The sequence below is a fragment of the Onychostoma macrolepis genome, chromosome 18, assembly GCF_012432095.1.
Source record: "Onychostoma macrolepis isolate SWU-2019 chromosome 18, ASM1243209v1, whole genome shotgun sequence".
Taxonomy (NCBI): Eukaryota; Metazoa; Chordata; class Actinopteri; order Cypriniformes; family Cyprinidae; genus Onychostoma; species Onychostoma macrolepis.
In genome coordinates, this window is record NC_081172.1 from 14,708,627 (window position 1) to 14,723,187 (window position 14,561).

Consider the following 14,561-nt stretch of genomic DNA (forward strand, 5'->3'; position numbering starts at 1 on the left):
TACACTGAACATCACACGGTGGATTTGGAAGTCATAGATTCAGTGAAAGGGAAGCGTTTAGCGGTTGTGTAACTGTGTATAGTGATTGGAGCCAGTTACTGGCACAGAGACCTCGGAGCTGCTGGCAGCAGGACAGACTGTTGCTGTTAGGCTGGTAGTTCTGCGGGACTCCATTGCTGGGCTTGGATTTCTCATAATCCTGGGGTAGAGACGAAGGCAGCATGGCCTGTTCGCTCTCAAGACCTTCCTCCACCTCCTTGCCGGGCAGAGACTGGGGGAAACCGAACATGAAGAGGGAAGAGAAGAAGAGTAAGACTCCGCAGAGGAGAAAGCCGCCCCACCATGCACCGATCCAGCGGGGGTCATCAGGAGTGATGTTCAGCTTAGCTGAGAAAAGCAAATATAAAATGGCAAATACATGAATAATGTGTAGCAGAATGATAAATCTCTCACATATGCAGACATAAAAAAAAAAAAAAAAAAATTGCATGATGCAATTCACAGACATCTGACATCAAAACCATTGCGCTGTTCAAATTCATTGGAGTCATTGAGCTATTCGGTAAGCCTTATTCTACTAAAAATGATTTTATTGCTATATTTGGTGGAATAGATGTAGCTGAAATGACCAAACCGCTTTAAATATCAAGGGATGTCCATTTACTTTTGACAACATAATGCATCAGCAAGTAGGAATGAGCATCTTAAGTGTGCAAGTGTGAAAAATTCTTTGTCCTTTTCTTTTTCAGTTGATTTTCTCGCTGATTATTGATCGTGACAGTGAGACAGAATATGAGGCCTTGTGCTTTCAATTATTCAATAGATGCAAGAGCCGTGTTGGTGGGAAACAAAATGCCTTGCAGCAGTTTTCTGTTGTTCTAAACTGAGTGTTTGTGTTGTATTTGGAGATACAGAGGAAGAACTGAAACTCACTTGTGTCGATGAACAAAGCATCCACATAAACGTTGGTACAGACAGATCCCAGGATGAAACCGCAAGCAGGTCCAAACACCAGTGTGGAAAAGAGTATACCTGAAATTCAACAATAAAATTGATCAGATACCATATTTTGGAAACATTAAAATTATGAAATGGTCATTATATGAGTTACAAAGTACGTTCCAACATTTGTTGTTATATGTGTTTATATATATATTTATATTCTCTAAAATAAATATAAATAAAAGGGTTACACTTTATTTTAAGTTGTCCTTGTTACAGTGTAATTATACATTTAAGTACTGAGTAATATTAATTAAAAACTACATGTACTTACTATATGGCTAAGGTTAGAATTATGGTTTGGCTTAGGGTTACTTGCATGTAATTCTACATAATTTATTGTTATTATAATAGTTAGTTAAGTACATGTAACGTGTATCAAGGACACTTTAAAATAAAGTGTTACCAAATAAAATTGCATTTGTATGGTATTACTATTAAAACGACATTTTATATTACAAGGATATTATATAAAATAAATGTAAATATTTTCTAATCAAGTTTATGATATAAAGCAACAGTAATCAGTTTTTGACAATTAATATTATCTAAAATAAATATCAATACAATTCTATTTTATGGTATTATTATTAAAGCCACATTTTATATTATAAAGATATATCAAATAAATGTAAATATTTTCTAATCAAGTTAATGATACAAAACAACAGTAATCAATTTTTCTAAATTCTACATTTCTAAATAAATATAAATAAAATTGTTGCTGTATGGTATTCTTATTATTATTAAAATTACATTTTATAATATAAAAATATTATATAAAACAAATGTAATTATTTTCTAAACAAGTTTATAATGTAAAACAACTGTCATTAATTTTTCTCAATATTACAAAAGCAGGAAATATTTAATTTTTCCAGCCACAAGGTGGCACAGTCAACCCAAGGAAAAGTCTCTTCTATAGAAGACAGATTTAACATCAGAAATCCATGAAGTAAGATTTTTATTTGAGAAATATTGCAGTGTGCACGCAGTGTTATGTTTTCATCCTTTTCCCATATTTTCCAAAATAACACACAGATTAATTCAAACAAGCAACGGGTATCAGATATCTACAGAAACAGTGTTATTACTTGATGCAATTGCTATATGAGATTGTTGCACACTGGATATGCAGTTATTTGACACTACATGTTCCAAGATCAATAGTAATGCATTAAAAATAAAGTAATGAATACTATGTATAGTAATACTATAAATACAGTATAATAAGGAGAAGCATTTAAACGCACAACCTTCCCAAACTAAGCACAAGCTGCCTGAACAAATATTCCAAGTGAAGAATGAGAACTAAATTCCACATATTCACCAGTTCTTGACAGGTTTGCACACAAAGCAAGAAAAAAGGGATTTGCTTTTGAGCGGAATGGAGTGGCAGAGCTCCGAACAGACGAAGCTGTGCTGGCACCTATCAGAAGCGGCAGACATCTGGGGCACAAATCCCTATTAATATGCTGTCAAAAAGTGTGACAGCGGCCCAGCAATAGCCCTGTGGGTCACATGCAGCTTCTGAGATTATGAAGCCTTTATCCAGGCACTCTCATCAGCTTTCCTCATCCTCTGCCATTCTCTTATTAAAACACACACAATATTGTTTCATTAGGCAATGCGTGCCTGTGCTATCACAAAAAGTGGTCTTCCCTTCTGAAAATGTTCCCACAATGATTATTCAGTAAAGATAAAAGGCTCCAGTGATTGTGCCAAATGTGTCTCGCTGGGTGTTACGAACAAAACAGAACTGCGACAGTAGCAAGTCTGACACTCAGATTTAGTTGTAATTTATGACAGCTCTGAGTCAGAGGGGTACAGCAGGCTGAAAGGACAATGACAGAGAGCTAAAAAACACAAATGGCCAGTCTGTTACTGACAGGTGTCGAGCTGGACGTTGCTTATGTCAGCCTTTTACTGTATATCCTCAATACAGACCTCCAAATATTAGAGGGAGTTTGGGAGTAAAAGATGCATAAAAATGTGTTCACAAATAATTTATATATATATATATATATATATATATATATATATATATATATATATATATATATATATATATATATATATATATATATATATATTATTTATTTATTTATTTTTATTATTATTATTATTTAATAATACAGTTAATATAATTATTTAATATTTTATAATAAATAAAATAAACCAGATTGTGCATGGGACGTTATGAAATATGCAATCAAACTGAGTAAATTACTCATTGACCTATAGTGAATGTGAATTTCATAAATGTATTTAAACTCATTAAGCACTCTAATAATTTTCAGTTTAAACTGATAACAGATTATAGACTGATTATTATTATTATTATTTTTAAATATTCAACTTGATGACTTTCAAATATAACACTGAATGGCTATGGTTAACTATTTTATTTAGAAATTCAAAAATAATATATTAAATAGAGGTATAGGCATCTTTATTTATATAGCGATAGTGATAGATAATATTTGCCATTAAACATATTATTTAAAATCCTCCTTTATGGTTATTTTACATTCATTTGGGGATTAAACATATGCATCTGATTACAAATTTTAATATTAGACGTAATTCATCATGAGGAAACTGTGTGATTCGCTACTTTAATTTTTATTGATTCATAGCCCTATAATTAAAAGATAAACTAGACAATAATTTAAGATAAAAATCCAATTATCCAAGTCAAATATTAAAATAAATTATAAAAAATAAATACAAATAAATAAATTATAATAATATTACAACTAGAAACCATGCAAACTGTATCATGAATTTATATAGCTAAAACTCAGCCTTAATTAAAACACAAGCTAATCATTTGACTTAAAAATCTAACTTTTTTTTTTTTGAAACAAACATTAAAATTAATTATAAAAAATAATTGCAAATAAATTTTAATACTATAACAATTATAAATATTATAACTGGGAACCATGTAAACTGTAACAAGAATATATATTGGACTAAAAACGCAACTCAACCCAATGAAAACCACACTCATTCTGAGAAACATCACTTTGATGTCGATGCTGAAACAAAAGCTGATAAGATACTTGCTAGACTGCGACCTTTGATCAATGAGCTGGAATTCCTCAAGTACTGCTTCATGTGCCTCATACCAAGACAATTCTCAGACTCTACACTGAAAAACTTCACAGATCACACATTAAAATGCAAAAGAGCATGAATCCTTTAATAGACACACACCCAACCCACAATCAAACCCACATACAGTGACACGTCATATCTGAGTACTGGCACTGCATTTCAGCGGATGCTGAAGCCACACTAAGGTCAGTCGCCCCAGAGGAAGAGACCTCACACCACACCGAGCCAGACCGACGCTTCAACCATTTATAAGGCAGAAGCACAACAGATGTGGCTCACGATCCTCCAGCAACCAATTAATGAGTCTGTCTGGAAAAAATGAGTCACTTTCACCAGGCCCTACATTACAATGCCTCAGATCAAAGCGGCAGTTTAAATGTGTTTGTGAGCTCTGTTTCCTGAGCTTCTGGCCATCTAAGGGAGTGTACTCACACGTACACAGTGCAAACCGTGTGTCCCGTTAGAAACCACAACCACAAGGTCTGTTCTCGATTTACAGAACATCTTCATGTTTCCCATGAATCAAATAGGAACAGGTTGTTGTGAAATGTTTTCCTTCAGTTTTGATAGAAATTACCACTTACTGACAGACGGGGTGGGCAGCATACGCCATTTATGAAGAAACGTTTTAGTTTTTTTTTTTAGATCGTGTTTTTTGAAATGCAAAAAATTCAAAAAATTTTATCAAATGTATAATATGGAAAGCAAGTTTGGAATCACTATTTTTTTTTATTTAAAGAAATTATTTGACATATTCTTCATTGTATATAATTGCAATTATTATAATTTAATTATAATTTATTAATATTAGAGGTACGTCTGCTGTTTATTTTATTTTATTTTCTCTCATTTACTACTCATTTATCGTCTCTATTACTTTGTATATAATTATATTCTTTATTTTATACATACTTTAAATGCTTTGGCAATACACACAAATGTCATGCCAATAAAGCAACTTGAACTTGAAATTAATATTTTTGGCAAGGACACAAAAAATGATCTGAAGGGACAGTAAAGAGACTTTTTGGAGAGATTTGGAGTCATTTAAAAAAAATAATAATAATACTTTTATTCAGCAAGGATGCATTAACTTGATCAAAAGTGACACTAAAGATATGTTGGATGTTACAAAATATTTCTATTTTAAATGAACGCTGTTCTTTTGAACTTTCTATTCATCAAAGAGACCTGAAAAAACAATCCACAACAATCTTTATTTTGATAATGCTGATAGAAATCAGAAATGTAATATATATATATATATATATATATATATATATATTTATAATATACTATATATGTTATACAATATAGGCATGTTTTATACATCTTATCTAAAAAAGTATATATTTTACATATTAAAAGTTTATGCATTATTCAGTCTGGAAGTTTCACAGCGATTTGCTGTAAAAAAAAATAATAAAAAAAATAAAAATAAAACGGTGCATGAAAAGAGCAGTAAAACCATGGTGTTGGGATTCCCAAGAAACAGCTGCAGAGTTTCCATCCCAACTGGTGTGCTGCCCAGTGGAAGGCACTGCAGTGTTTTTACTGTGTGTTTCCTTAGAGACTGCATGTGTATGTTTGCATCTGTATGTTGATTGCTCATAGCAACACTTCAGAACTGACTACCCACACAGGAAACCTCAAAATGCAGCACAAATCTTGCAATCACCTTTAAAGTATTGTGACAGCTGGTTTGGGCTGAGGACCCTACCACAGTGAGAACAGAAAAAAATTTCCACCAACTTCTTCAGAATGCAGCTTCTTTCTAAAGCAAAATAGCAGGTTTCTTGTGATCGATAAGCATCACTTCTTGTTAAACAAATGTCATATTTAACCATACTGAGGTGAGATTGTTTTCATGAGAAAATCTAAACTGAAGTCCTAAGGTGATTTTGCCTCATAATCTAATATACTTGGAGATAATCTGATGGTTTAAAGGTCAAAAAGTGCTCACTCTCACTTTCTTTATCTGTCTTTCTGCTGCTTCTCCAAAACTGTGTCGGTCCTGAGTGTCCTTTCATTTTTATTTCTCACGGGGGTGTGTAACATATATAGGGTTAATAAAAACCTCCTGACTTTCATGAACACAAAACTGGGCCTTTAGTCACTGGAGGAATGGGCTACTTCCTACATCCTTTCCTCTAATCATCAACGTGCAGGTAATTATGTCCAATTTACTGCACAGTACAAATTCGGTGGTAAGCATTTTTAACTTTACAACTTAAATCATCATTAAAGAAAAGAGCAGGTATTAAAATGTTAAGCTGGGTAAGGTCCATGATTCACTTAAATATCTTTGAAATGACTCTTTCTTCCAGGAAGTCTTGTTTGGGTCCCAAGGAAAAACATTTATTTGTGGCCCATTCCACCGCCATATTTTAACATCCACTTTCAGCACAGCCTAGACATAATGGTATAATGCTACAGCCTTTTATTGCCTAAACTGTCTCTTTAGAGGACAGAAAAGAATGACATTTACTGAGAATTACACATGAATCATCTGAACAACCTTTCAAATCTTCATAAAAGGATTAAATCTGAAGTAAATTGTGTCTACTTTCCATATTTCATAATAAATTCAATTTAATTCAGATAAAAAGTTCTGTTAAAAATTTATTTAGTAAGTGTATAAGAACTAAAATAGCACTTGTTGACAATAAAAATATTTAAAATGTGTGATAACTTTTTTTTTTTTTTGTCAGTAATGCTTTAAAAGCATGTGGAAGTGCGTGTTATATGCCTTTAATGAGGTGTAAAATGACTGCAAGAAACACGATGGTGTGTTAAATTATCATACGAGACAGTATTGTGTGACATAGTATCGCATTTTATGATAAATCGCTAACATTTAGGATAATTAATAAGACAAATGATATTCAATAATCTTATTCAATATCAAAAACAATTGCTCATTTTTATAAAGATTTGAACACAAGCTGTTTTTTGTACTTTACACAACAGAACACACTCACACATCTCAGCAGGTCTTTAGCAGTTATCAATTCGATCTCATTTTCAGCGTGATACAGAAATGATAAATATATGAAGTGCAAAGAAAGCAAAGCACTATAGAGCATAATAATTAATACCATTCTTAAAGAAAGAGTGGGAATATAATGGGCTTTTCACTGTGATGATATCGCTAACCCTGTTAGAAATATATACAGTTGTGGCCAAAAATATCAGCACCCTTGGTAAATATGACCAAAGAAGGCTGTGAAAATTAATCTGCATTGTTAATCCTTTTGATCTTTTATTTAAAAAATTCACAAAAATCTAACCTTTCATTGGATAATAAGAATTTAAAATGGGGGGAAATATCATTATGAAATAAAAAAAAATTCTCTAATACACATTAGCCACAATTAACGGCACCCTTTTATTCAATACTTTTTGACAGTTTGACAGCTCTAAATGTTCTCCTATAATTCCTGATGAGGTTAGAGAACACCTGACAAGAGATCAGAGACCATTCCTTCATCCAGAATCACTCCAGACCCTTTAGATTCACTCATTCACCCCACTCATTTTTTATAGGGTTCAGATCAGAGGACTGGAATGGCCAGCCGAAGCTTGGTTTTGTGCTCAGTGACCCAATTTTGTGTTGTTTTTGAGGTTTGTGTTTGGATTATTGTACGGTTGGAAGATCCAAACATGGCCCATTATAAGATTTCTAACAGAGTCAGTCACTTATTGATTTTTTATCTGTTGGTATTTGATAGAATCAGTGATGCCGTGTGTCTAAAGAAGATGTTCAGGACCTCCAGCAGAAAAATAGGCCCACAACATCAAAAATACAGCAGTATATTTCATTGTACACATGGGGTACTTTTTTTTTTTTTTTAAATAAACAGTGATTTACTGAAGTTGCTCTTTCTTTAAATACACAGTTATAGTTTCAATTTTCTTAGTGATAAAAATCTATCTCAGCTTATACTTAAAACTATAGGGAGTCCTTTTACATTATCAGGTTACAATTAGGCCTAACAACTTAACCCAAACTTAAAATTTAATTACTATTTATTTTTTAAATATATGATCAACACAACACAAATTGTACGCAAACGTGTAAATTTTCATAATGCAGTTTTTAAATTAACTTATAAATAATAAAATTTCTAGGCTATTTGTTCAAATATATTCAATTACACACTGGCTGTCATAGCATGTTTCATAAGAGATTAATTTAAACATACATTAAATAATTAAGACTAATAGAAAATACATACACATAATTTGTATATGGTGTAATATTTCGCAAAATGCTCCTCTCTAGACTTCATTTCTCTAGTGAACTAACGAGCTGTGGACACTAATGACCTGCTGAGGTAAATGAAATGCTATATGACATTTTATTTCCACGCTGTTGATGTCTTTCTGCGGTTGAAACACTGATTGAGCAATTACATGAAGCATGAGATGTTCAGTCATGTTTATTCGCGTTACAACTAGTAGTAGCCTACAGAGGAAGGAATGATCGCGTTCACTTGCACACCACTCTACCGGAGCTGATCACGGCTGCTCGAGTCAATGCTTGTGTTGGGTTTATTCCAGCACGTTTCTGAACCGTCCCTGAAGCAGCTCTCCAAGGCGTTTATACAGCGCGCCGTCATGCCACATCAAAGACGTTCAAAACACCATTTATTATTTGAATTTCCGGAAAAGAAATTTAAATACTGTATTCGTTCGGTACAAATGCAAAATTTTATTTGATTTCAGCACAAAAACGAAGAATGCACAGTATGATACCATAACCTTTTAGCCAATATTATAGCCTATTGTTTTTGTTTATTATATTGGTTGATATTAGATATATATGGCCTAATATTGGATAATCATTTCCTCTATTTCTACAGTTAGATTATCGTTGCCATCATCTAATGCTCACTTAAGGTTAATTGTTAAAAACACTAAAAATTTTATAACACTTTTAAATGTAACCTTTAGTAAATCTCAAAATGAAAGTCAAAATAATTTGTGCTGTGATGTCTAAAAATATGTTGTGAGGCCTAAATTCACTTTTTAACAATTTAAAATGACTGATTTTAGCTGTTACCTTTATTCAGACAATAAAATTACTGGCCATAACATGAAAATAATTATATGTTGCCCACAATTTTAATGTCATTGCAACCTTAACATAAACATATTGTTTATTAATATATACTATAATTTGGATTTAACCAAAAACGGATTTTTTTTTTTTTTTCCAAGCAGGCATGAGTAATATATGTTTTCTTACAGGTACAAATAAACTGTAGTCAAGCTTCAAGTCAAATGCTTTGTGTTCATTATAACTGCAAGATACTTTTTACCTGTCATAATCCAGAGTGAGCTTACAAAGCAACTCCACCTGTGTACATAATTCCACCAGAGCTTATGCGACATAAACACACACACACATTCCCACAAAATTGCATGGGTAAGCATGCACATTTACTGTACTGTAGAGTTACTTCGGTGCTAAAAAAGCATTCAGTTAACAGATAAACCTGCACTGTTTTCCATCACAAATAATAGACTCAAACAATAGTCTGAACTGTGTCTGTTTCTCAGGTGTCACAGTGTCTAACCTAACAAACCAGGCTGTTTTAAACATAGTCAAAAATGAAAATAAAGCAAACGAGAGCAAGAGGATGAGTGCTTTCCTGTATGTAACGTGTGCCCTTTAGAGCCTGCTGACAGACTGACAGCGAAAAACATCCACAGTGACACTGAAGCAATTGAACTAGACATTTACACAGCGAACGAACGCAAGAATTACGCAAACATAAAGTCAGGCCAGGGACTTATTCATGCTGTCAGACTGAAATTTTAACTTTCTGTTCCTCCATTTCTGTTTCAGAATGGGAATGTGCATTACTTTCATTTTCCGTAGGGGAGATCAAGAGTTTTGTAACATGGCCCACGGGGTGAACTGTAACACCATCAGTTCAATTAGACACATGCTATACAGGGATGAAATTTCTTAGCAAACATGACCACCATTATTATATTTTTAAAGCACTTGACTGATGAAATGACCAAGTTAAATGCTGAAGGAGAGTCAGTCAGTCTCATAACAACAGGGCAGAAGAAAACTGACAGTACAAAATTGTGTCTAGCAGTTTCAAAGACAAACAGCAGGACAATGGCAGATGGCCAGGGTCTGATAAGCTTAATAGGATATTTTTTTTACCAAAGACCGACAATATTTTCTTTAAGTAAGACTGATGAGGGCATGTGCATCATAAATCTACATAGAAATCTAAATTTGGTGTATCCATGTCTAAGACAACAACTGGATAACTCTATATTCTTAAAGGAACAGTTCACTCAAAAATGAGAAAATATATTGTTCCAAACCTGTATGACAATCTTTCTTTTGCAGAACATAAAGGCGAATTGTTGAAGAATGTCACAGCCACTTATTTTCATATAAAGAAGATAAATGGGGTGGATGCTGCATGCCAAATGAATTAATAAATGAAAAAAAATAAAGAAAGATGAAAAAATGATACAAATATTGTCGTATGCAATATATGCAGAAAAATATCCACTTATTTCGTTATTTCACAGATGCCGTTGAGTTTCAACCAAATTAATTGATTTGGAAAACGAAAAAGTATCAAACACTTTGCCATATGACTTATAAAAAACTTGATTTATAGCTTTGTTCAATAAATCAATATTTATGTTTCATATATTTATGCATCACATCAGGTCTGATATCAGTAATTATAAGCCATCAAGTCTGATAAGTCACATTTAATTATTTATATTCGTGAATATGGCCTTAAAATTATTCAAATTCCCATTCACTTTCATGCAGCTTTTTACATTTTATTTTATTTTATATATATATCAATTTTGATATGATATCATGTTATAAAATCCTGATCAAATAAATATATGTGTCCCTTCTCTTCAATTCTCCCCTGCTGTTCAAATACATCAAACTGTCTGTCACTCACAGACTAATGCTACACGCCACTGACCAGAGGCCTGTCAGTCTGAATCTAAGCTTGGATGTTGATGCCGTGTTTTTGACAAAACAAAGACTGTACAAGAAATACGGTTTAAAATATTGTAGCCTTAATCTCAAACATTATTTTAAATGCCAAAAACCTAATCCCATATGTCTAAATAAAGAAAATCTTTTATGTAATGGAACCACAGTCGTGTCATAGCAAAACTGGTCAAATCAACCCAGCAACCCAGTGCAAACAAATAATTTTAAGGTGAACCCAATGCAAATATGTGCTTTCCCTATGGTGCATTATGCACACACAAATGCACACAAGTTTTCTGATGCAGGGACGTTTAGAGGCCAGGAGGCTTTTGATTTCTGTCCAAGTAGTTTAGGACTGTTTGGTTTTCCCAGGGCGTGGGAGGAATTTTCTCAAATTCCCCGTCTAAGAACTTTACTCCGTCTGGCATCTGGAACATGAGGCGAAAAAAGGGCATAAGCAATCTCTCAGATTATATAATTCAAAACCTGCTTGACACACACATTCTGGATTTATCAGAACATGGATTTCTATTTTAGACTACCCAGGCTGTTTGATGCTTAAAGATTTATGAGTCAGCCACCTATAAATAAAAAACACAAATGAACACAGATTATAATAATGATTATGATTATATGATTATGTAATTATAGCTTGTGACATGAGGTAACTGCCTCATAACATGATCTGGAACACAACAGGTCTTCTATTTTGCTCTAGTCAGATGAAGCGAACCTGTCCACTGCTTTTCAGCATTTGATCAACATGCCTCATATTATCAAAGTGACAGTGAGGAATGAATGTTGGCATTCAAAATAGAAAGGAAATGTATTCTCTGGTTTATGGACCATCATAGAGCTTGTGAAGGGTCACTGAATGCCCTCCTTCAGGTCACTTTCCACATTTCATTTTAACAAGCAGTCACTGTGACAGCATCTGTGGACTCCTGTGGATTCGTTCCAAGAGATACACATCTCTAGCAACACATAGCAGGAAAGCAAACACACCCGAACATCCGAAGAGCCGGCACTTAATGACACGATTACAGATTGCTCACAAACAATATCTCACTAGGTCATTGTAATATAATCTTTACTGAGGACAACACGATATTATGGCTTCAGTGTTTTTATGGACATAAATGAGTCAGAAAAGGCAAACACACTGTAATTGCTTTTTATGGCGTTATATGGGTGTTTCTTCCACTTCAGGGACTTTTATGACCCAAAGTTAGATTTTTATATTAACATTTAATCTTTATAAATTGTCAACAAATTTAAGCTTTTGCTTTTTTTTTAATGAAGATCAACCTACAACTGTAAAACTTCATCATATGATATGTGTGAATGTGTGATGTGTGAAAAATAAAAATACAGGTTTTTAAACAGAATACTTAATTGTTCCATCATTTCATTTCCAGTTAACCTGTAATTTTGTCAAATTATGTGAAAAATCAAATGCAATTTTCCACCACTGTCATCTCAATCACAGAATGCCATTAAACACAATACACTATTCGAGAATGACACTGTGGTGAAAATGTTCAAGACAAAATTAATAAAATAAAATAAAATAAATTTTTCAAAAGTTGTTTTAATTGAAAGAAATTCTGAGCAATAATGAGCAATAATGCATTAAACTGATTAAAAGTGACTGTACACACATTTATAATGTTACAAAAGATTACTATTTCAAATAAATAAACTTTGAAACTTTCTGTTTATCAAAGAAAAAAAAACATGACTTAATATTAACATTAATAATAATAAGTAGTGCCTCTTGACCAGCTAATCAGCATATTAGAATGATTTTTGACTGGAATGAAGTCAGGACTGAATGAAGACTGGAGAAATAATGCTGAAAATTTAGCTTTGCCATCATAGGAATAAATTACATTTTAAAATATATTCAAATTAAAAAAAAAAAATTAAATGTTACTGTTTTTATTTTATATTTGATCAAATAAATGCAGCTTTGGTGGTTCAAAAATATCAAAAAATCTTGGTAGAATGGTATAGTGTACTGTATATATATATATATATATATATATATATATATATACACACAGCTGGACCTTATAAAATAAATATTAATTTGGTTAGTGGACAAATTAAATAAACTAGTCCACAGGGCCAAAATTGCCCAAAGCTGAAGAAACACCCATATATGGTTATATACACAACCCATGAAGAGTTGAGGACAAAAAAAAAAAAGCTTTGATAAAACAGATAATCCTTTAATCTATTTGAGCCACAGAATTTAGGGTCCCATCAGCCAAAATGGCAGTGGATGCTTATAGATTATGCTGCTTTTCATTATTGCTGTTGATTACGGTATGGGTACATCATAATGAAATATAGGACATGATGACACAAGTAATTACTCTTTTAAAAATACGTCTTTAAATGAGAAAGAAATATCTGATTCTGTTGTATTTGCAACATGACCAGATTAGTTTGCAACAAACAACACAAAATCAGAGGGATATTCTACTATGACTCAAAACCAATCTCAACTATGAGGCAGTATAAGACGCTTGGAGCAAGTATCTTTTTGGAACGTTTGTGTGAGTTATCAGGGATCATATGTTAATTAACTTCTTCTCATTAAATCGATAGTGTTTCAGTTCTCCCCCGTACTGACCTAAATAATCACGACAAAGCCAAAGAGAGTGAAAGCAGGAGCCAAATTCAAAATGCACACATTACAACATATAATACTTACATGCACTTAGGTATACTGTTCTTTATCTAATATTCATGCAGTATATAACACTTCTTGACTAACGCTTTTGGTGGTGTTTAAACCTCTTGTAAGGTTGAGACCTCGCATGTGATAGACTTCAATGTGATAGCTGATGGCTCTTTAATGCATTGTCGCTTCAGTGCTGAGAACCATAGCCTGAAACCGCAACAAATATCACACAGTCTATATCGCCTCAGGCAAGAATATAATAGTAACACCAATTATGCTTGAGAAATGGGGTCTTTCAAGGACAGAAGATATGGTTTAGACCACAAGTCCTCTGTGTATCCATAGAAAATGCTTAAAATGAACAAAACATATCCTTTTATGAAATTACAGCCTTAGTGTTTCATTTGGAGGAGTTCTGAATGCAAATATAAGCAGGAAACATTTGAACAACAGTTAAACATATAATGTGATTATACAGTGAAGATGGATCACGTAAAAAAGAAAGCATTATTAAAAAAACACTATATGTAGCTCCTTTTTTTGGCTTTTACTCTATAAAATTCTAAATGGTCCAAAAAAGAATAACAATAGATTGCAAACACCCTGCTTCCAGCTGATTTGCCTTCTACTACTGCTCATATTAGCTATATTTACTCAGTCGATCTAACAAAAAATGTGTGTTGATCCTGGCTTTTCAGTATTCTAAATCTCCAACGTCTTCATCAAAACAGCTTAGCACATACT

At 32.9% G+C, this 14,561-nt stretch overlaps 1 protein-coding gene across 1 annotated transcript in view; it reads right to left on the reverse strand.

The window, feature by feature from the left end:
* The window catches only part of slco3a1a (solute carrier organic anion transporter family member 3A1a), a 58,103-nt gene that overhangs the window by 11,556 nt on the left and 31,986 nt on the right, over window positions 1-14,561 (reverse strand). The window contains exons 3-4 of the mRNA XM_058751523.1: window positions 934-1,032; window positions 112-387 (exon numbers count right to left, since the gene is read on the reverse strand). Coding sequence (XP_058607506.1) covers window positions 112-387; window positions 934-1,032 — 375 coding nt within the window. The remainder of the gene's footprint in view (window positions 1-111; window positions 388-933; window positions 1,033-14,561) is intronic.